Genomic DNA, 24,789 nt, shown 5'->3' on the forward strand with positions numbered 1-24,789 from the left:
GCTTTCGCCCACACTATCTAATTGTTTTTGCTCTCTTTTTGTCCCTCTCTCTTCCGCACTGTTGAACTCACACAAACAAAATTGCTTCGGGTGCACTTTTATTTCAACCTCCCATCGCTGCAGACGAACCATTTTAGTTGTCTTTGTGTTCCCCCCTCCCTGGTTCTGCTGCTAATTTCCCTCCCAATCTCCCATCGCCATTTTTTATTTCCATCATTCACTCGACGCAGTGGAGTCATGGACGCCGCTGACTACTTGGAAAATCCTCTTTACAGCGAGCTAAAACAATTCTGCCGGAAAGTACAGGAAGCTTACCGCGAGCTCAAAGAGGACCTGACACCTTACCGCGATGATCGCTTTTACAGGTACGTCACCTTATAAACATGCACAGATACAGTCAATGGACGGTACGACGCTATATGTATTGCAGTGTATACGCATATAAGTCGTCTGTGTTATTAAACTAAACACTATTTACAAGGGAAAAGCAACCCAACGATAGGCCTTTATATAAATCAACTGTAGTCTGTCCTTTTTAATACTAAAAAATACACGCAAATTCATTTTTTATTCACATATTGTGTGCTGCACCTCAAAATAAATATTTGGATATAATTGTTCTAAATATAACTTTTTTACATAAAACAATGCGGTAGAATTAAAAATCACAAATCGCTCTCACGTACAAAGTTCGTACATCCACACGCACATTCACGGTACAAACATACATATACACATACTGTATATATATATTCACTGTGCAAACATACATATACACATACTGTACATATACATTCACTGTTCAAACATACATATACACATACTGTACATATACATTCACTGTAGATACATACATATACACATACTGTACATATACATTCACTGTACAAACATACATATACACATACTGTACATATACATTCACTGTACAAACATACATATATACATACTGTACATATACACTTCCTGTACATATACATTCACTGTACAAACATATATACATACTGTAAATATACACTCACTGTACAAACGTACATATTCACTGTACAAACATATACACATACTGTACATATACACTCACTGTACAAACATACATATACACATTCTGTACATATACATTCACTGTACAAACATACATATACATAGGGATGATGTTTGATAAGGAATTATCGAGTTCGAGCCTATTATCGAATCCTCTTATCGAACCGATTCCTTATCGATTCTCTTATCGAGTCCAGATAGGTTGTTGTATATGGAAAAAAACACACAATATTTGGTTTAACAAAAGCTCACTTTTATTATATAATAAAAAAAATAAAATCTAATAAATAAATAAATATTGACTGTTACCCACCTAAAAAAATAAAATAAAATAAATAAATATTGACTGTTGTTACCCAAAGTATATTAAGTGGGATTTTTCAGAGAAACAAATATATACAGTAACACAAAAACAACCTGTCTCTGTGATCACTATAGGTGTATAAATAATAATATAGTGTTAAATAAAATCAGTCCCTTGGGCACAAAACTGAAAATAATACAGCTCTCTAAAAAGTGCACTTCTGCTGCTATTTGACATAACTGTTTGTTATGATGCTTTGACATTTTTGCACTTTATTTCTTTATTGAAAGAAAATTCTATGAAGAGAAAAGTTCTTTGCAAATGTGGTTACAATGCTAAAAAATGAAAAGTTAAAGCTAAAAAAAGAAATACACTTTATTGAGTTAACATTATTTCTTTATAGGGGGAAAAATGTTATGAGCGAGAGAATATAACAACTACACTACCCAGCATGCAACGGGAGTTACGAGCATGCGCGGTAGCCCCGAAAAGTGTTGCATGTTGCCACGCTGTGAAAGTAAACGTCAAGAACTCAGCCAACACGCCTCGTCTGCATTATTTATAATTAGACAGACAACACATCTACAGTGTGATTTTGTTTTGTTTACAAGGAAAGAAAAACTAAAGTTAAAAAAGGGAGATATGTTGTATATATATGTATGTGCTGCGGTTGTTTTAAGAACGTTGCGACAGCTGTCGTAAAGGAGGTGCGTTGCTAGCCTGGTTGCTACGTTTCCGGTTGGTCGTAAAAGTGTTCGTCATGTGTTTTACCCTGCTAAAATCTCTCAGTAAAGTTATTCGATGGATGATAGCTTTTGTTTTGAACTTTATTACACCTTGGAGCGCTTTTTCCCGTCCATTGTTTTCCTGCTTTCGCTATCTGCGCCTAATGACTGAGCTATGTGACGTCAATTCTTGTGATGTCCCACGGAGCATTTGTGGTCGGGACGGGATTCGAATAAAGAATCAACTCTTTTCCTTTACTATAGTGGTCTCGATAACGGGTACCGGTTCTCAAAAAGGGATTCGAGTCCGAGGACTCGGTTCTTTTCTTATCAAACAACCGGGAAAACCGGTTTCGAGTATCATCCCTACATATACACATACTGTACATATACATTCACTGTACAAACATACATATATACATACCGTACATATACATTCACTGTAGAAACATACATATACACGTCCTGTACATATACATTCACTATATAGACATACATATATACATACTGTACATATACACTCACTGTACAAACATACATATACACATACACATTCACTGTACAAACATACATATACACATACTGTACATATACATTCACTGTACAAACATACATATACACATACTGTACATATACATTCACTGTACAAACATATATACATACTGTAAATATACACTCACTGTACAAACATACATATTCACTGTACAAACATATACACATACTGTACATATACACTCACTGTAAAAACATACATATACACATACTGTACATATACATTCACTGTACAAACATACATATATACATACCGTACATATACATTCACTGTAGATACATACATATACACGTCCTGTACATATACATTCACTGTATAGACATACATATATACATACTGTACATATACACTTCCTGTACATATACATTCACTGTACAAACATATATACATACTGTAAATATACACTCACTGTACAAACATACATATTCACTGTACAAACATATACACATACTGTACATATACACTCACTGTACAAACATACATATACACATACTGTACATATACATTCACTGTACAAACATACATATATACATACCGTACATATACATTCACTGTAGATACATACATATACACGTCCTGTACATATACATTCACTGTATAGACATACATATATACATACTGTACATATACACTCACTGTACAAACATACATATACACATACACATTCACTGTACAAATATACATATACACATACTGTACATATACACTCACTGTACAAACATACATATGCACATACTGTACATATACATTCACTGTACAAACATACATATATACATACTGTACATATACATTCACTGTACATATACATTCACTGTACAAACATGCATATACACATACTGTACATATACACTCACTGTACAAACATACATATACACATACCGTACATATACATTCACTGTAAAAACATACATATACACACACACATTCACTGTACAAACATACATACTGTATATACATTCTGTACATATACAGTCACTGTACAAACATACATATACACATACTGTACATATACATTCACTGTACAAACATACATATGCACATACTATACATATACACTCACTGTACAAACATACATATATACATACTGTACCAGTGGCGTGCGGTGAGGTTCATGTCTGGTGAGGCACTGACTTCATCACAGTCAGATTTACAAACATATGAACCCTAAATAGTATCTTATTCACCATGTGATTGGCAGCAGTTAACGGGTTGTGTTTAAAAGCTCATAAGCATTCTTCCCTGCTTGGCACTCAGCATCAAGGGTTGGAATTGGGGGTTAAATCACCAAAAATTATTCCCGGGCACGGCACCGCTGCTGCCCACTGCTCCCCTCACCTCCCAGGGGGGGAACAAGGGATGGGTCAAATGCAGAGGACACATTTCACCACACCTAGTGTGTGTGTGACAATCATTGGTACTTTAACTTAACTTTACACTTACAAACTGTAGCATGCACACAAAAAAGCACATTTAATAAAAAAAAAACGTTATTATGGTCTTACCTTTACTTATAAGTGCGGGAGAAGTGGTGTTCATGTTGGAAGAGTTGTGAATGAATGAAATATGAAATCCGCGCTGCCGTCTGCAGGTGTACCTAATGTTGTGTCCATGTTCACGGCTCCTCCGGCGCGGCGCGCGAGCATTGTTGTTTTTGCACTTTTTGGCTTCTTGTTAAGTGACTTTTTTTGGGTGGATTCGGTCTTGCACGTGGAGGGTTTGGGTGTGGGCTTTGGTTGGTGTGGCCGCGGCGCTCCCGTCGGGCAGTGCATTCTGCAGCGGAGATGCTTGGCACCAGGAGGCGGGGTTATGAGACGAGCCTCCAGTTTTATGATCGCTCAGCACAAGAAATACGTTACACACATACAGTTGTTGACAAAATACACTGTACATTATATACCTCAGCTAACTAAACTATGGAAATGTATAATATAATACATATAGCAATACGGTCTCACTGCACAGCAGGCCAGCAGTTAGCCGAGTCATTGCACACATTCCATGTTGAGGCACAAATCAGTGACGTGCCTCATCTGGCTGCTGATCACCGCACCGTCTCTTCTCAGTATTTGAACGGCAAATGTGAAAATAAAAATAAAAATAATCTAAAACTGGTGAAGTTAAATGGAAAATAACTTTAGTATAATCACTGGATACATATAACAATTTAATTATTTTTTTTTCTTTTTACTTTTCTTTTTCTTTCCATGATGGCAGGTGAGGCCCCGCCTCCCCTGCCTCTAGTGACGGCACGCCACTGTACTGTACATATACATTCACTGTGCATACATATATACATACTGTACATATACATTCACTGTACAAACATACATATTCACATACACATTCACTGTACAAACATACATATACACATACTGTACTTATACATTCACTGTACAAACATACCTATACACATACTGTACATATACATTCACTGTACATACATACTGTATATACATACTGTACATATACATTCACTGTACAAACATACATATACACATACTGTACATATACATTCACTGTACAAACATACATATACACATACTGTACATATACATTCACTGTACATACATACTGTATATACATACTGTACATATACATTCACTGTACAAACATACTTATACACATACTGTACATATACATTCACTGTACAAACATACATATACACATACTGTACATATACATTCACTGTACAAACATACACACACACATACTGTACATATACATTCACTGTACAAACATACATATATACATACTGTATATATACACTCACTGTACAAACATACATATACACATACTGTACATATACATTCACTGTACAAACATACATATATACATACTGTACATATACATTCACTGTACAAACATACTGTACAAATGATTCCAGGGCGCGGCCACCGCTGTTGCCCACTGCTCCCCTCACCTCCCAGGGGGTGAACAAGGGGATGGGTCAAATGCAGAGGTTAATTTCACCATACCTAGTGTGTGTGTGACAATCATTGGTACTTTAAGTTTAACTTTAACATATACATTCACTGTATAAACATACATATACTAGGGGTGTAACGGTACACAAAAATTTAGGTTCGGTGCGTACCTCGGTTTAGAGGTCACGGTTCGGTTTATTTTCAGTACAGTAAGAAAACATCCATCCATCCATCCATTTTCTACCGCTTATTCCCTTCGGGGTCGCGGGGGCGCTGGAGCCTATCTCAGCTACAATCGGGCGGGAGGCGGGGTACACCCTGGACAAGTCGCCACCTCATCGCAGGGCAGTAAGAAAACAACAAAATATAAATTTTTTGGTTATTTATTTACCAAATTTGTAAACAATGGCTTTATCATTTTAACATTGGGAACACTATAATAATTCTGCCCACGTTAATCAACATTAAACTGCCTCAAGTTGTTGCTCAGATTAAATACAATGACAAAACTTTTCTTCTACAGTACATATAAAAAGTGCAACATTAAACAGTTTCAAGTCAACTCATCATGCTTAATTTATTACAGCATTTGGGAAGCCTGTAGTTGATTTTTATTATGTAAATGTTATATTTTTATCAACATGTGATAGCAGGGACCCTGCCATTCAAAACTAGGCTGCTCCATTACTAATGATTAATGTAACTATAGCTGAAAAAATAGTATACAGGAGAGACTATTAATCTCTGAACACCATGGAGTTCATGTAGGCTTAATGATGCATTTACATTATTATATCAACTATCAGAGACAGAAACTCTTCATTTAACATAATGACCTTTTTTGCTGCTTCAACATAGCTCAATCAACACAGAAAAAGGTAAAGTGAAATAACAGACAGACAGGGCTTTGCTGTCCGTAACACACACACACACACACACCGCAAAATGAGCTAACGTTACGCTAAAAGCGAATTAGCCTTCACCTCAAGCCAGGACTGTGAGCGAGCTGAGCTGCAGTTTATATTTCTAGAAGGTCAACGGACTCATAGTGATGTTACTAGTAGTTGACTGGGAGGTGTGTATTATCATTTGGGGAGAGTCCGTTGCTTACCTGCTAAACGCTAAGCACAGACTACATGCGCTCTGAATACGCACTGCTGATTGGCTGTTACCGCTCTGAATACGCACTGCTGATTGGCTGTTACCGCTCTGAATACGCACTGCTGATTGGCTGTTACCGCTCTGTATGTAACCAATCAGATGGCTGTGTGGGTGGGACAATGTTAAGACTTTAGTTTAGCTTAATATGTTTGTGTGGAAACTCGTTCGGTACACCTCCGAACCGAACCGAATCCCCCTTACCGAAACGGTTCAATACAAATACACGTACTTTTACACCCCTAACATATACACATACTGTACATATACAAGTACATATACAAGTACATATACATACATACACTCATGCATATAGTCACGTTTCATCAAACATATTAAGTTTGTTGCCCTAGGTTAAACTGGGTAACACATGGCCCACTGACGAAGCTTAACCTATTGTTACTATAACAATCTACAAGGTTAATATACTCTGCTTCTCTTTCTTCCCCTCCATTTATGTGCTTTCTTTTGTATTTCAAGTTATCATTACACATATGTATTGTTACATTTGAAACAATTGTATTGTTGATAACAGAGGTAAATATTGTTATTATTCATTATCAATAGTGCTATTTCTATTGGTATTTGTATTGCTCCATTTGTAGTGTAATAATGTTCATTGTCATTTCTGTATTATTATTTATTTCACTAACTGCTTCTTTGCCATCACTTTTACCATCATATTTGTACATATCCTAGTTACTGATGCTGTTCTATTGTTGTTGTTGTTATTGTTGTTGTTGTCGTCTCTCTGTCTTATCCCAATTAATCAATCAATTAATGTTTATTTATATAGCCCTGAATCACAAATGTCTCAAAGGGCTGCACAAGCCACGACGACATCCTCGGTTCAGAGCCCACATAAGGGCAAGAAAAAACTCACAACCCAGTGGGATGTCGATGTGAATGACTATGAGAAACCTTGGAGGACCGCAGATGTGGGTGACCCTCCCACCCCCTCTAGGGGAGACCGGATGCAATGGACGTCAAGTGGGTCTAGCATAATATTGTGAAAGTCCAGTCCATAGTGGACCTAACATAATAGTGAGAGTCCAGTCCATAGTGGGGCCAGCAAGAGACCATCCCGAGTGGAGATGGGTAAGCAGCACAGAGATGTCCCCAACCGATGCACAGGCGAGCGGTCCACCCCGGGTCCCGACTCTGGACCGCCAGCACTTCATCCGTGGCCACCGGACCTGTGCCGCTCCCCTCCACAAGAGAGAGGGGGGAAGAGGAGAAAAGAAAAGAAACGGCAGATCAACTGGTCTAAACAGGAGGTCTATTTAAAGGCTAGAGCAGTGGTTCTCAAATGGGGGTACGCATACCCCCGGGGGTACTTGAAGGCAGAGGTGTGGACTCGAGTCACATGACTTGGACTCGAGTCAGACTCGAGTCATGAATTTGATGACTTTAGACTCGACTTGACAAAATGTAAAGAGACTTGCAACTCGACTTAGACTTTAACATCAATGACTTGTGACTTCACTTGGACTTGAGCCTTTTGACTTGACATGACTTGCTACTTTCCCCAAAACCTAAAGCTTAAAAAGTTATTTGGGAGCGCTCCGTAGCTTTCATTTTGTACGTGTCTGTCTATCAGCGTGTGTGCTGCCTGTCAGCGTGTGTGCTGTCAGTACAACAGCCAATCAAATTAAATCTACATTGTTTTCATCACACAGCATTCATCCAATCAAATTGCAGGACAACCAATGAACAAGAGTTGTCAAACAACGCGCCAGTGAGAAAGATTTATACCAAAGTTGGTTTCGTTCGGGTATAAAAACTACGACTTGGTCAACGAATTGTCGTATGCAAATCACGCAGTTCGAATATTACAGACGGAGACGCAACAACTTCCAACTTCGTTCGACATTTGAAGTTGTACAAAGAAGGGTAAGTTTTGAATGTAAGCTAACGTTTATTGGCTAAGTAACATGACTTTTATTTGCTGTGTAGTTAAATCAGTGAGGCTGTAAACTCACTGCTAACGTCATAACCATAGACATCTTATAAGTAGACGCAGCATCGAGCGCTACTGCCTACTGGCGCAGACGAGACGCGGGGCCGCCATCTTGGAGTGGTGATCCGCTCCACTCAGTGCAATTCATTTGGCAGGAGCAATGAACTGTCAACGCATTTAATTCATTTTACCTCACTGAATACCACTGATTTTCACGCGCTTCTTTGTCATACGTGTATCTATGATAACGGACACATGTTTTATTATCATAGTTTGCTTAACAGTAATAGAATATTCTTATACGCTATAAATGACCGGACGTCCGAGATTAAAACTGGGAATATAATCCCAGAGAAGGGGGAAAAAACGGTCAGCTATTTTTAAATTGAAGAAACAATATGATTATGTTATATATACATGCTACATAAACAATGTATGAATACATTAGATATCTATATATCTTATAGACCGTATCTCTGTTGCTGCAGCAGCAGAGAGTTTATTCTGTCGTGACACTTTGTATTGATATTTTGTATTAAATTCTTCCCTTAAATGATCATGTTTACAGTGATTGTTATATATGTATTTTTTATGTATGTCGCTTTGGATAAAAGCGTCTGCCAAATACTTAAACATATATAAACACCTGAAAGTCTTTATATCAGCTAAAACCACCAATCTGTTTCACTGGATTCAGAATAAAACCAAATTCTGTTTTACCCAACAATGTTAGTATTTGAATATTGTTACTTGAAGACTTATTCCTGGTTACAATTATACTGTTAAGAAAGTATTGTCTTATATTTTGCCTAAAATGAGAATGCATTATAATCAATGGCGGCTGGTGAATTTTGTTTTAGGTGGGGCAGAAAGTTTGTAAACCAAACCCCTGTAGGGGCGTCATCCTCCCCCAGAAGATTTATTTGTGATTTTCACATACAAGTATTGAAGATCTTTGCTCCTTCTCAACTCTGTGGTAATGTTATTTTCATAAAATACAACCAATAGTACATTAATGTTAAATCTTACTTGTGAAAAGTAATCCCCCGATTCCTATTTTCAACAGTCCGCTCATTTGAGCAGGAAAACGCTGAACACCAGCAACATCTTTGTTTTCTACCTGTCAACTGTCAGTTTAGGCTGCTCGCCGGCTCCTCATCACCACTTCAAGATGCAAATTGCTCGCGTCACAGCAACCAATATTGCGTCTACTTATAAGATGTTTATGGTTATAACGTCATTTCAAACACGGCAATATGTTGCGTCCACTGCAGTTTGCTACCTTATTCATACTTTTTGTCAAGTGATTTTTTAAGCAGGGTTGCATGAGGTACCTAAACATAACGTTACGTTAGTCAATGTATCACACACAGTAACGTAACGCTAGACGGCGGTCAGCAGCACCGCGTATTTTAGCCACCTACAAAAAGACAAACATAGTCAAATAAAGGTCAGTTAAAATGTATACTATATTAAGAATATGTGTACATATTGCATAGGGCCCTGACATCTAAAAAGTACAACTCTGTTCATTGTTATGTTCATGTATTTGTTATGTTTTTCATGTGTATGCACACATCAACACACATACAGTATGAGATGAGATCAATGAGATAAGGTAAGAACAGAATAGAAACTGCTGTGGAACTAGTTACAATGCAATATGCCATGGAAATACAATGTTAACACCTTTGTACAAATAAGTACAGTTGCACTTGTTTTTGCAAATGCATTTATTCTGTAAAGGAATGACTTAAATGTTTAAAATTGTTTAAACTATTAAAATGACTGGTTAATAGTGCTATTATGAATTGCAATGTCAGTACTATTTTCTTTCCTGCTATTTCAAATGCACGTGTTTTAATACATAAATACAGCGGTTTAAAAGCATACATAATCTGTGTAAAAATATTAGTCTGTGGTCAAAAGGACTTGAAAGGACTCGAAACTCAAAATGCAGGACTTGTGACTTGACTTGAGACTTTCCAGTCTTGACTTTGGACTTGACTCGGGACTTGCCTGTCTTGACTCGGGACTTGACTCGAGACTTGAGGGCAAAGACTTGAGACTTACTTGTGACTTGCAAAGCAATGACTTGGTCCCACCTCTGCTTGAAGGTATGCCAAGGGGTACGTGAGATTTTTTTTAAATATTCTAAAAATAGCAACAATTCAAAAATCCTTTATAAATATATTTATTGAATAATACTTCAACAAAATATGAATGTAAGTTTATAAACTGAACATCAATTCAAGTAGGCTATTCCATTCATTACCATAAACCCAGAGTTTCCCCCATGCCATGATGGTTTGACCCTCACTAAAATGTCTGTCAAAAAGAACTGTGAAAAGAAATGCAACAATGCAATATTCAATGTTGACAGTTAGATTTTTTTTGGACATGTTCCATAAATATTGATGTTAAAGATTTATTTTTTTGTGAAGAAATGTTTAGAATTAAGTTCATGAATCCAGATGTATCTCTATTACAATCCCCAAAGAGGGCACTTTAAGTTGATGATTACTTCTATGTGTAGAAATCTTTATTTATAATTGAATCACTTGTTTATTTTTCAACAAGTTTTTAGTTGTTTTTATATATTTTTTTCCAAATAGTTCAAGAAAGACCACTACAAATGAGCAATATTTTGCACTGTTATACAATTTAATGAATCAGATACTGATGACATAGTGCTGTATTTTACTTCTTTAAAGAAGTAAAATACACAGTAACGCGGGTTGGGCGACTTGAAGGCGGATCCGTATAGCAGTCTTCTGCTGTGTGGGTTATCTCTTTTTTTCAACCAAAAATGCTTTGCTCTGATTAGGGGGTACTTGAATTAAAAAAAATTCACAGGGGGTACATCACTGAAAAAAGGTTGAGAACCACTGGGCTAGAGTATACAAATGAGTTTAAGATGGGACTTAAATGCTTCTACTGAGGTAGCATCTCTAACTGTTACCGGGAGGGCATTCCATAGTACTGGAGCCCAAATAGAAAACGCTCTATAGCCCGCAGACTTTTTTGGGGCTCTGGGAATCACTAATAAGCCGGAGTTCTTTGAACGCAGATTTCTTGCCGGGACATATGGTACAATACAATTGGCAAGATAGGATGGAGCTAGACCGTGTAGTATTTTATATGTAAGTAGTAAAACCTTAAAGTCACATCTTAAGTGCACAGGAAGCCAGTGCAGGTGAGCCGTATAGGTGTAATATGATCCCCCTCTTGTCTCCACAATTTCCTCCTCTGTCTTCCTTTTTTCTCTTTCTATCTCCTCCTGCTCCGGCCCGGCTGCACCAAACAATAATATACATCCATTTAATAAAGTCAAATACAAATAAGGCAACAAGAGAAATATCCCCCACTTCTCTTTTGTATTTTTTTTTTTAAGCCGATATGGGCATCTACATCAAACAATATGATTTGCCTGAGAAGCTGGACTGGACAAAAAAATAGAAAAGAAAATAACAAATCAGATTCCGGCGATGATGTCGTATTGCGCATGCGTTAAATACGCTCGCCCCCCCCGTCCCCTTTGATGACGTAGCACTTCCGTGTTGTAGAACGCGGATGTCTCAGTCTTTTCTCACCGCCGAACGGCTGTCAAACTGGATACATGGATTTGTAAGTGTTGAATATATTAGAATATTAAAATGTGTCACTTTAACTGTATACTTAATAAGTGTGACAACTAAAGGACACTTCCACCTACCATATGGCACTCATAGCGGAAGCTAACGTGTAAACTACTGTTGTCATACCTGTACTTGGCTATTACAGGCAAATGCCACTCTCTGCTAACAAAATGTGTTTTTCCCTAATGGTTTAATGTGTATGATATCTCTCCCCACGTAGATTGGCGCCCATGCGTCTGTACACTCTGTCCAAAAGGCATTTTGTGTTGGTCTTCGTGGTGTTCCTTGCTTGTTTCGGACTCACAGTCTTGATTGGAATTGCAGGTAAGGTTATTGCACTAAAAGAAAATACAGTAACATTAAGTAACATAAACAGACAGTACAGTACCATATAGATAAAACTGCCTTTATTCAAAGTTCAGCTACACATACTTTCTCTTGGATTTTATAGATGGATAGATAAATAGATAGTACTTTATTGATTCCTTCAGGAGTGTTCCCTCAGGAAAATTTAAATTCCAGCGGCAGTGTACAGAATTGAGATCAAATTTAAAAAGTAAATAATGGGGGTTTAAATGGAAACAAAATAGAAAAAATATTACAATAAAAATAAAAATAAAAAGCAACAATGAGAATAAAAATATAACCGTAAAATAATAAATAAATAAATGATAAATGGGTTATACTTGTATAGCGCTTTTCTACCTTCAAGGTACTCAAAGCGCTTTGACACTATTTCCACATTCACCCATTCACACACACATTCACACACTGATGGCGGGAGCTGCCATGCAAGGCGCTAACCAGCAGCCATCAGGAGCAAGGGTGAAGTGTCTTGCCCAAGGACACAACAGATGTGACTAGGATGGTAGAAGGTGGGGATTGAACCCCAGTAACCAGCAACCCTCCGATTGCTGGGACGGCCACTCTAGCAACTTCGCCACACGGCCCCTAAATAGGAATATAATAATAAAATAGGAATATAACAAGAGAAACTAGGCAGTAGTGACCATGTTATGAAAAAGTATTGCACTGTTATGGTTTTGCACCCCGAAGGGAATAAGCAATAGAAAATGGATGGATCCCCTGTCATCCTAGTACCCCCCCCCCCCCCCCCCTCCAGAGAGGAGTTGTACAGTCTAATGGCGTGTGGGAGAAAAAGGAGTTTTTTAGTCTATTAGTCCTGCACTTGGGATGAAGCAGTCTAGCACTGAACAGGCTCCTCTGGCTACTGATAACGGTATGCAGAGGGGGACTGGTATCATCCAGGATGCTCACTAGTTTTTCCACAGTCCTCTTCTCTGCCACCGTCACCAGTGAGTCCAGTTTTATTCCGATCATAGAACCGGCCCGCCTGATCAGTTTCTCCAGTCTGGAGCTGTCCTCCTTAGATGTACTGCCCCCCCAGCACACTACCATGTAGTACATTCACAAGAGTTTATCTGGTTACTGTTGATAATCACCTGCCCTTTGTTGCCTTTTGGAAAGCACATAACGTTTTGTTGTCGTTAGGTCCCAAGATTCTTTCCGAGCAGATGCACAATGGGGATCAGTTCCTTGCCAAGAACGTCTCAGTTAAGGTAATGTCAAAAGGTCTACTATACTTGCTGGGCTTGTAGTTGTTGGTGGGTAGGGCTGGGCGAATATGGACGAAAAAGTATATCTCAAATTATATTTTTACTTAAACTCGATATTTGATATATATCTCGATAGATTTTCTGGTGAAAATGTTTATATAAAGATATACTGTAAACAGTCAGTGTGTTTTTTATTAAGCCAGTTAGTCAAGATGGGTATTAACAGCACAGAAAATAGACTGTGTAAGTAGCACAGAATTACATAACATAAACAAAATTTAAAAGAAACGAAGAATGTATACATAAAATAGGAAAATATCATTTCTACATAAAATAAATAACATAGCTGTGCAAATAGTAATGTATCAAACTCAGATAAAAAATACATTTGCAGGCAGGCACTTTTTATTTCCCAGTCGACGATGTAATGGACTGTCACACACGTACGGTTCTGGTCAGCGCCAAGTAATTGACTTGACTTAATTGTGCGGCTATGATCTACATTTTATCCTTGTAACAATTTAACATATTGTTATATATTAAGTTTATTGAATTCTTGTAGTGGTATTCTTATTAGTAATTTTGTATGATTATATTTTAAGTGGGGCCCTAATACTCCTTCATACTATTACAATCAATTAACAGTGTGCTTTCTCTTTAGGGGACTCATGCCTGCTATATGATTCTGGTATGTGGCTTACATAAACATAATATTATTTTTTTCAGACTGGACCTTTCAATTTGAACTCCCCACCTCTAACCACATATCATCAGCAGTTGTGGCTCACTTGTGTGATGCAGGCTGAACACAATAACGGTAAGAGTATGTCAAAAAGAAACCGTAGTAACAACATGCTTAGCAAAGTCTTGACAAAGAACTCTGCCTGATATTGTACCCGCGGCAGTGGTCGACTTCCAGCAGCCTTTCGAGATCAATGTGGAGCTGAAGGGCGTGATGCAGGACGCCAGCGTGACGCCCATCAACAGCGTACACCGCAAATCAAGAACGCTACACTGCGGCGAGAAATGCGACGAGATTATCGTGCTGCATCTAGGCTTCTTAAACTACAACCAGTACCAGGTCAAGGTGGGCTTCAAGGGCCTTGAAAACATCACTTACAATCTTAGGGTCAATTTTGTGGTAAGTGACACACACACGGTGTTAATAAGAGTTTGTACCTTTCTTTGTGATTAACAAGCAACATGTGTGTCTAGTGGAAAACCTACAATCCTACCTTTTCCCAAGTGGAGATCTGGTTCCGCTTTGTCTTCGTGGTGTTGACATTCACGGTTACGGTAATTATGCTTTTTTGACATTACTGGAAGCACCTTCATACATTCAAACAGGATAAAAGAAGATATTTAAGGTGACAGTGGACTTCTTCCTTTGTGCCAGTGTCTCTTCGCGCACTCCTTGAGAAAGTTTTCCATGAGGGACTGGGGCATTGAGCAGAAGTGGATGGCCATCTTGCTGCCTCTGCTGCTGCTTTATAATGGTAATTCTCATTCATTGATATCGCCCTGCATTTCATTTTAGCACGGATGTAATGAAATGTAATGTTGCGTGGTTGTCTTAAAGCGTTGTACAATGGAACCTCGCTTTTCGAACTTAATTGGTTCTTGAACAGCGTTTGTAAATATAAAAAAAATTATATTGAAGCAAATAGCTGCATAAAAAATATTGTAAACATGAATAATGGGTTCCAACCATGACAAAAGTCAATATTTTATTAAACATTTGAACACAATATAAAGCGCTTGACAGTACTGTATATCAAACAATCATAATAAGGGGGGGATTAATCATGTTTCTCTTTATAAAAAAAAGCCACCAACATATAGCTGAACTGTCCTCCAATGCAGCTGCTCTGCCGACACGCACACACGCTGTTTGAATTCACAACAATTCCTTAACTTTAACACCCAGGTTGCGACAATAATTAGGAATACAAAATAAAATCCACTTTACCCGTTTTGGTTAATTTTCTTTTTGTACAGCCCCCCAATGGCACAAAATGGCTGCGCTCCTGGTACACAATTGGTGAATGTAGGTCGTAAATTTAAAAGTTTGTACAGTGAGGGGTTTGTCAATGATGAGGTTTGTAAATCGAGGTTACACTGTACGTTTTTATTAGTCAGGTGAACAATTCATTTCTGTTTGTTGCCATAAAAATTAACCTGGTAAGCTCCTCAATACAGTGGAACTTTTATGGTAAAAACACAATGGCTTGATTTGTTTGAAATAATAAAAATAACATAGTATTACATGTTAATCCTTACAAAACGTTAGTCTTGTGTGACATCATGCATAACAATTGTTAAAAAAAATAAGGGTTATTTCTCCCCAAAATATGCATATTTTTGTAACGTTCAAAGGCAACAAGTGTACACATTATTGCAAAAAATATGAGAATTGATCATTTCTGATAAGATTTAGTCTAAATACCTGATCCAAATTGCCTCTGCATTGTTCCTTTTTGTGAGGTAAAATTTGTCCAAATGGCGAGTGAAATATCAGTTGTTTTTTCTGTCTTATCTAGATCCATTTTTTCCACTCTCCTTCCTGGTGAACAGCTGGGTTCCAGGGATGCTAGATACCTTCTTTCAAGCCCTTTTCCTATGCGCCCTGCTGCTCTTCTGGCTCTGTGTCTACCACGGCATCCGGGTGCAGGTGTGTTACGGCCGCACATCAACATCTTCATTACAACACGGTTTAACGTGCGCCATTTGATTCCACAGGGCGAGAGGAGATGTCTCACCTTCTACCTGCTGAAGCTGGTCATTGTGGGCCTTCTGTGGCTCTCAGCCGTCACGTTGGGCATATGGCAGACGTGGGTTTGTCCTCTTGACCTCTCGCAGGTGACTCAAACTAGGAGTGACAATACCGGCTCTTCTGCTTTTTAGGGTCAATGAACTCCAAGACCCCACCTACCAGTATAAAGTGGACATACACAACTTTCAGGTGAGTGTCCCTTTTGGGTTGTGTTGTTGTTGTTGTTGTTGTGATACCATACATTCAAGTTGTGTTAAATCAATTTTCCAGGGCATGAAGGTGTTTTTCCTGTTGGTGGTCATCCTGTACATCCTGTATTTGATCTTCCTCATTGTCCGAGCTTGTTCAGAACTCAAGAACATGCCCTACTCAGGTATCACGCATTGCCACACCACTTTGAAACACAACGTCTAAACCTAACCCAAAGAATTTATCTGTTCCTGTGTCAAACCTTTATTATTGTACAGGCAATGTTTTACATAACATTGATTCTTAGCCGCAATACACGTGAAAAAATAAGTTAACTACTAAAATATTAATACAGTGGAACCTCGATTTATGAACCCCTCATTATAGGAAGTTTTTGATGTGCGAATCACAGGCCGAATAAAAATACACTTTGTGTCCCTCGAGAAGTTCTGTGGGGAGTGCTAGGGCTGCCCTTTGTCACTGGTTATAACTTTTATGGACAACATTTCTAGGTGCAGTCAGGGCCTTGAGGGGATCTGTTTTGGTGGCTGCAGGATTAGTTCTCTGGTTTTTGCAGATGATGAGGTCCTGATGGCAAGGATCTTTAGCTCTCACTGGATCGGTTCACAGTCGAGTGTTAAGCGACTCGGATATTCCATGGTTCTCACTCGGATAAGGGTGGAGTGCCATCTCCGGTTTGTGGAGGGGATCTTTCCCCAAGTGGAGGAGTTCAAGTACCTCGGAGTCTTGTTCACGAGAGAGGGAAGAGTGGATCGTGAGATCGACAGGCGGATCGGTGCAGTGTCTGCAGTATCGGTCCGTCGTTGTGAAGAAGGAGCTAATATGGAAGGCAAAGCTCTCAATTTACCGGTTGATCTACGTCCCCATCCTCACCCACGGTCATGAGCTTTGGGTTATGACCGAAAGGACAAGATCACGGGTACAAGCGGCTGAAATGAGTTTCCTATCTCCCTTAGCGATAGGGTGAGAAGCTCTGTCATTCGGGAGGAGCTTAGAGTAAAGCCGCTGCTCCTCCACATCGAGAGGAGCCAGATGAGGTGGTTTGGGCATCTGGTCAGGATGCCCCCCGGACTCCTCCCTGTGGAGGTGTTTAGGGCACGTCTGGCCGGTAGGAGGCCATGGGGAAGACCCAGGACACGTTGGGGAGACTATGTCTCCTTACTGGCCTGGGAACACCTCGGGATTCCCCGGGAAGGGCTGGATGAAGTGGCTGAGGAAGGGAAGTTTGGGCTTCTCTGCTTAGGCTGCTGCCCCCGCAACTTGACCTCGGATATGCAGGAGAAGATGGATGGATGTACGAAGGAACATTAGACATAAATCGTACATCAAATTTCTTGTGGCCATTTCGCTGAGGCCTAATCGGTAGATTACTTGATTATTAAAATACAAACCCCGTTTCCATATGAGTTGGGAAATTGTGTTAGATGTAAATATAAACGGAATACAATGATTTGCAAAACCTTTTTAACCCATATTCAATTGAATATGCTACAAAGACAACATATTTGATGTTCAAACTCATAAACTTTATTTTATTTTTGCAAATAATAATTAACTTAGAATTTCATGGCTGCAACACCTGCCAAAGTAGTTGGGAAAGGGCATGTTCACCACTGTGTTACATGGCCTTTCCTTTTAACAACACTCAGTAAACGTTTGGGAACTGAGGAGACACGTTTTTAAAGCTTCTCAGGTGGAATTCTTTCCCATTCTTGCTTGATGTACAGCTTAAGTTGTTCAACAGTCCGGGGGTCTCCGTTGTGGTATTTTAGGCTTCATAATGCGCCACACATTTTCAATGGGAGACAGGTCTGGACTACAGGCAGGCCAGTCTAGTACCCGCACTCTTTTACTATGAAGCCACGTTGATGTAACACGTGGCTTGGCATTGTCTTGCTGAAATAAGCAGGGGCGTCCATGGTAACGTTGCTTGGATGGCAACACATGTTGTTCCAAAACCTGTATGTACCTTTCAGCATTAATGGCACCTTCACAGATGTGTAAGTTACCCATGTCTTGGGCACTAATACACCCCCATACCATCACACATGCTGGCTTTTCAACTTTGCGCCTATAACAATCCGGATGGTTCTTTTCCTCTTTGGTCCAGAGGACACGACGTCCACAGTTTCCAAAAACAATTTGAAATGTGGACTCGTCAGACCACAGAAAACTTTTCCACTTTGCATCAGTCCATCTTAGATGAGCTCAGGCCCAGCGAAGCTGACGGCGTTTCTGGATTTGTTGATAAACGGTTTTCGCCTTGTATAGGAGAGTTTTAACTTGCACTTACAGATGTAGCGACCAACTGTAGTTACTGACGGTGGGTTTCTGAAGTTTTCCTGAGCCCATGTGGTGATATCCTTTACACACTGATGTCGCTTGTTGATGCAGTACAGCCTGAGGGATCGAAGGTCACGGGCTTAGCTGCTTACGTGCAGTGATTTCTCCAGATTCTCTGAACCCTTTGATGATATTACGGACCGTAGATGGTGAAATCCCTAAATTCCTTACAATAGCTGGTTGAGAAAGGTTTTTCTTAAACTGTTCAACAATTTGCTCACACATTTGTTGACAAAGTGGTGACCCTCGCCCCATCCTTGTTTGTGTATGACTGAGCATTTCATGGAATCTACTTTTATACCCAATCATGGCACCCACTTGTTCCCAATTTGCCTGTTCACCTGTGGGATGTTCCAAATAAGTGTTTGATGAGCATTCCTCAACTTTATCAGTATGTATTGCCACAAAAAAAATTTTAATCAGTTTGAACATCAAATATGTTGTCTTTGTAGCATATTCAACTGAATATGGGTTGAAAATGATTTGCAAATCATTGTATTCCGTTTATATTTACATCTAACACAATTTCCCAACTCATATGGAAACGGGGTTTGTAATTGATTGCTGCAGCCCTATTTCAAACTGAGTGCAAAACATGGCTCATGACAGTGTGTGTGCGTGCGTGTGTGTAGCAGCTGCATAGGAAGTGACAGTTTAGCTGTTGTTGTTTTGACTTGTTATTAAAAAGAACGTTTATTGTTATGTTTGTTTGTATAATGCTTTATATTGTGACTGCCCTGAGATTACATTGACCTGGATGAATGAGAACATTCATAGACATGTTTGTATTGTGTTCACATTTTAACTTTAACATTCAAACTTAAACTAAAGTAGATGAGGCAATTCCTGAAGGAATTGCGTGGGAATGCTGAAGTTGAACTGAAATGCTGACAAAATGTAGTATGAATGTAAGTTTAGTTGGAATGTGGAAATGGTATGAATGTTGAAGAGTTTGAATTTCCAGGAAAAACAGACTTTGGTTTGGAACTTGGGATAGTGTTAGTTGGATGAGTGGAAAGTGTTGAAGGTGGAATGGTTGAAAAATGTGGAAGTTTAGAAAATGGACAATTCATTTTGAATGGGGAACATGTCCCTGAAAACTGGGAATTCTAGGAAATCCGGGAATTCTTTTTAGAATTGTTGAAGGAGAGCACATCATTCTTGAAGAGGCTGAATATTTTGAAGTTGGAACAGTTTGAATCAGATCAAAAATGTGGGAGTTGTAGAACTTTAAAACATTTCCCATACTTTTCAATGGGAATTTCATGAAAATTTGTGAATCCCGGAAAAAGAGGGACTTTTTTAAAAAAAATGTTAAAAAACTTGAATGTTCTGAATGAATTGGAATTGGTTGGTGCTCGGTGGAAGAGGGGTTAGTGCGTCTGCCTCACAATACAAAAGGTCCTGGGTTTGATCCTGCGCTCGGGATCTTTCTGTGTGGAGTTTGCATGTTCTCCCCCGTGACTGCGTGGATTCCCTCCGGGTACTCACCTCCAAAGACATGCACCTGGGGATAGGTTGATTGGCAACACTAAATGGTCCCTAGTGTGTGAATGTGAGTGTGAATGTTGTCTGTCTATCTGTGTTGGCCCTGTGATGAGGTGGTGACTTGTCCATGGTGCACCTCGCCTTCCGCCCGATCGTAGCTGAGATAGGCTCCAGCATCCACCGCGACCCCGAAAGGGATAAGCGGTAGAAAATGGATGAATGTCCAGGATGAGTGGAATATGTTGAAGGTGGAATTGTTTGAAACGGTTGAAAAATGTGGAAATGGTGGAAGTTTGAAAAATGACCAATTTATGTTGAATGGGAAAGATGTCCCGGGATTCTGGGAATTTTTGGAATTTGTCAAGGTTTGTAAATAGACTTTGAAAATAGAATATAATAGAATTTGCCTGCGATTTCTGAATAGACTGAACAGTTTGAAGTCGGAACAGTTGTGGAAAATGTGGAGAAGAAGAATGAATAGATGAATTTTGGTGTGGAAAACCATATGTGTGAATGCTTTGGAGCATTCACACAATAAATAGATATCTGGAAGCTGGAACCCATTGTTCATGTTTACATTGTTTCTTATGGAGTAATTTACTTCAATACTTTTCTATTACGAACCCTGTTCAAAAACCAATGAAGTTCGTAAATGAAGGTTCCATTATATGCAGAAACAATAAACACCATGTGCCGCACGTGTCAATCTTTAGCATTCGTTGATGTACCACAGTGTTTCCCACAAACTGCCAAGATACCTGTGGCGGTGGGGGCGTGGCTATGGGCGTGGTCACCATGACATCATCGAGTAATTTGCATAATTTACTACAATGATATGATTTTCTCTAAAAAGGCTCAAAAAATGTATACTTACTAATTAATAATAATAGTTTTGTTTTAAACGTCCATCCATCCATCCATCCATTTTACAATTTCATTACAACACTTTATGTACATATTTATATACAGATTTGAACAATAAGTTATTCACTGAAATATATTTATTAATTGGGGTTCTTACAAAAAATATATCTTATAAAATATAAAAGCTAAAATGTCTCTTAAAGCTCTGCCCCTTTAATTAGTGCATACTAAATAATTTAACTTTAGCCTACTACTACAGCCATATTATTTACCAGCAACATAAAGTGAAACAGAGGCAGAGGTAACCTGCCACAGTCAGTAACAAATAAACAGAAAACAGTAGTGGTCAAATACAAATAAAGCAACAAGAGAAGTATCCTACACTTCTCTTTTGTAAAGTAAATCTGAACAGTCTATATGGGCATCTACATCAACTATATGATTTGCCTGAGAAGTTGGACAGGACAAAAAAAATTTTTATTTTTTTTTTAAATTTTTTTTATTTGTGGCAGACATAATTCTTTCGTGGCGGGCCGCCACAAATAAATGAATGTGTGGGAAACACTGTACCAAGTGTAAAGGGAAATTAACCAAATTGTGTGATGATGCTGGACTTAAGTACTGAGACATTTTTTTAGGTCAGTGTCGCTCAAAACAAAGCGAAAGGAGAAAATGACTTTATCATACTTCACAAAAGATATGTTAAGTCATTGTGTGCAGCTTTAAAGCTGTATTTTTTGTCTAATGTTGAATTTTTGTCTAACTTGTGTGTAGACCTGCGGCTAAAGTTCTTGACAGCGCTGACATCAGTGGTGCTCGCCATAAGGTGTGTTCAAGTCATGCAATCTGACAAGTGCTCAGCAAAGCAGGTTGGAATCCTCTTATTTGTCTTTTTGTGCCCCAGCTTGGTCATTCTCTACTTGAGGTTTGGTGCCAAGGCCCTTCAGGACAACTTTGTGGCCGAGTTGTCCACCCACTATCAGAACTATATCCTTTAATGACCACAATATTGGATTGGAAGTGTGGTGTACACGTTCTAGACTTGATGCTCAGTTTATTTTAATAATAATGCTTGTTTTCTGTGTTTGTAGCTTTAGTGCTAATGAGATGGGTTTGTCCACTCCTGTCTCGAAGCCATCGTGAAATGTACTCACTTTTTACATACACACTGTATCGCTGCACTTGTTCACTGTAATAGACTCCGTATGTCACATACAAGAACGTAACATTAAGGAGTGGGACAGGAGGACACAATTTCTAGCAACACTCGCATATTGTTGCTTTGTGAGCCACAATGCTAACATTACACACTAACACAGTGCTAGGCAAAATACGACCCGCGGGCCACATGCGGCCCATTAAGATTTTCAATCCGGCCCGCCTGACGTTCAACATAATATTTTTAGAGCTTTAACATCAAAACTGTAGCCGCCATTATTACGTGCAGTTATGTTTTTAAATGACCGAAGGTCTTGAACTATAGAAAGTATTTCAATGGTTAAAATCTGCACTTTTGGGTGTTATACGGGTTATTACGGTAATCTACGTCATAGCAGCTCAGACCAGAAACAAAGCAGAGTGGGCGGGGTTTGTTTTCAGAGCAGACAGCCTGAAACGCGTGTGGCAGAAACAGATGCGGAAGCAGATTTTTACAACAGAGTTCTGCATAAAAGTGATATTATCATATTGAAGGTGTTTATTACACTTTGCATTCATATTTTGCTGTTTTTTACATTTTTCTTGTGTTTTGCTTGATTGTAAAAGATACACAACTATTGAGGAGCTGGTCTGAGAAGTAAGAGGAGCGACGTTCATATGTTGTTAATATTCAGTGTTTTATTTTTCATAGTTAATATTGTAAATCCAACTTTATTTGAATGTACCATTGGGTGTACCAATTAGTAAAAAATTGTAAAATGCCATTCCTTTTTTTGAGGTGGTCTGTCATGACGTTTTTACAATTCTATCGTACATTGTGACTTTTGGTATTAGTGTTCCTGGAAAAAAAGGGACCCAAACACACATATTGTACAGCAGATTTTTACAGCTAAATGTGTACGTATAATTTATATACACATACACATTGGCCCCCCAAGACACTTTTTTCTCTCAATGTGGCCCCCGAGTCAAAATATTTGCCCAGCTCTGCACTAACAGCAACATCATGCTAGGTTAGCCTATTCGCTGAAGAAAAACAAAATGCTCACACACACCTCCCACTTCTGTAGCTAACTGTTGGATTTAGTTTAAGATGTGCAGCAAAGCCTGTTTTTTTGACAAATGCTCAAAAGTGGATCAAATTAGTAATGGAGAGGATTTGTCTATTGGCTGAAGTGACACACCATTGAACCAATCTCTTTTGCACAATCATGCTGTACTCTTTAATGTTTGTATTTAGTAGCAGGTTCTCCTTAACTCCAGACATACCAGCAGAGTTTTTGTCCTTTTACGGCCTCCTCAATTTCTACTTGTACACATTAGCATTCGTCTACTCTCCCTCCAACAACGCCCTTTATGGTACGTTGCATCCCGCCAGTTGAAGTCCACTGTAATAGATTGTTGATTGACGCATGTTTCTTTTAGACTCCCAGCTGAAAGATAATCCTGCTTTCTCCATGCTGAACGACTCGGACGACGACGTAATCTACGGGTAAGTGTTCAGTTGACTTCCTGCTTTCGTTGGGCTGCATCCAATGTTAAAACTTCGGGTGTTTTTTTTTTTTTTTTTTAAGGAGCGATTTTGAGGAAATGCCTTTACAAAACGGACGTGCAATTAAAGCAGCCGCCAACTTCCAGGACGAGAGCGACAGCGACTGATTGGGCTCGGGTGGGAAACGCACAGAAAAATATATCAAGTGTAAATAAGAAGTATTTTCCACGCTGGAAGTGTACATAAACATATTTTTTTTTAAAAAGGACCACTTTTCCAGAATGTACTGTAATTTCACTGGATATAGTGGCATGTCACCACTTAAAACTTTCTTTTTCATTCACCACCAGCATTTCTTCATTACTTGGGAGTAATAGGGCCACTCTATCCAATTACTGTCCAAAACGTTTTTTTTTTGTTTTTTTTACATTTTAAATGGAAAAAACAAACTTATTTCCTCAAGAGGAAACACTTTCTTGTAATATTTTACTTGTTTAATTTTGTTCTTTAGTTGATTAATTCTTTGTTACAGCATTATCATTAAAATATATACTTTTTAAAATTTTTAATGGAAAAACACA

At 38.7% G+C, this 24,789-nt stretch overlaps 1 protein-coding gene across 2 annotated transcripts; it reads left to right on the forward strand.

Moving 5' to 3' along the window:
* Positions 1-24,476, forward strand: LOC133648457 (transmembrane protein 181-like). 2 transcript variants are annotated; one of them, XM_062044560.1, is made up of 16 exons: positions 1-365; positions 12,524-12,627; positions 13,816-13,883; positions 14,607-14,697; positions 14,786-15,021; positions 15,096-15,176; positions 15,277-15,376; positions 16,421-16,551; positions 16,620-16,711; positions 16,785-16,842; positions 16,924-17,026; positions 22,333-22,384; positions 22,463-22,545; positions 23,986-24,075; positions 24,142-24,208; positions 24,291-24,476. In XM_062044560.1, exons 1-16 carry the CDS (start codon positions 238-240, stop codon positions 24,373-24,375), a joined length of 1,569 nt encoding a protein of 522 aa, XP_061900544.1. In that variant the 5' UTR covers positions 1-237; the 3' UTR covers positions 24,376-24,476. The 2 variants fall into 2 exon arrangements, with proteins under 2 accessions (XP_061900544.1, XP_061900545.1); XM_062044561.1 differs by lacking the exon at positions 1-365 and adding an exon at positions 12,042-12,292.
* The last annotated feature ends 313 nt before the right edge of the window (positions 24,477-24,789 follow it).

Source organism: Entelurus aequoreus, linkage group LG04 (assembly GCF_033978785.1).
Source record: "Entelurus aequoreus isolate RoL-2023_Sb linkage group LG04, RoL_Eaeq_v1.1, whole genome shotgun sequence".
Classification (NCBI taxonomy): Eukaryota; Metazoa; Chordata; class Actinopteri; order Syngnathiformes; family Syngnathidae; genus Entelurus; species Entelurus aequoreus.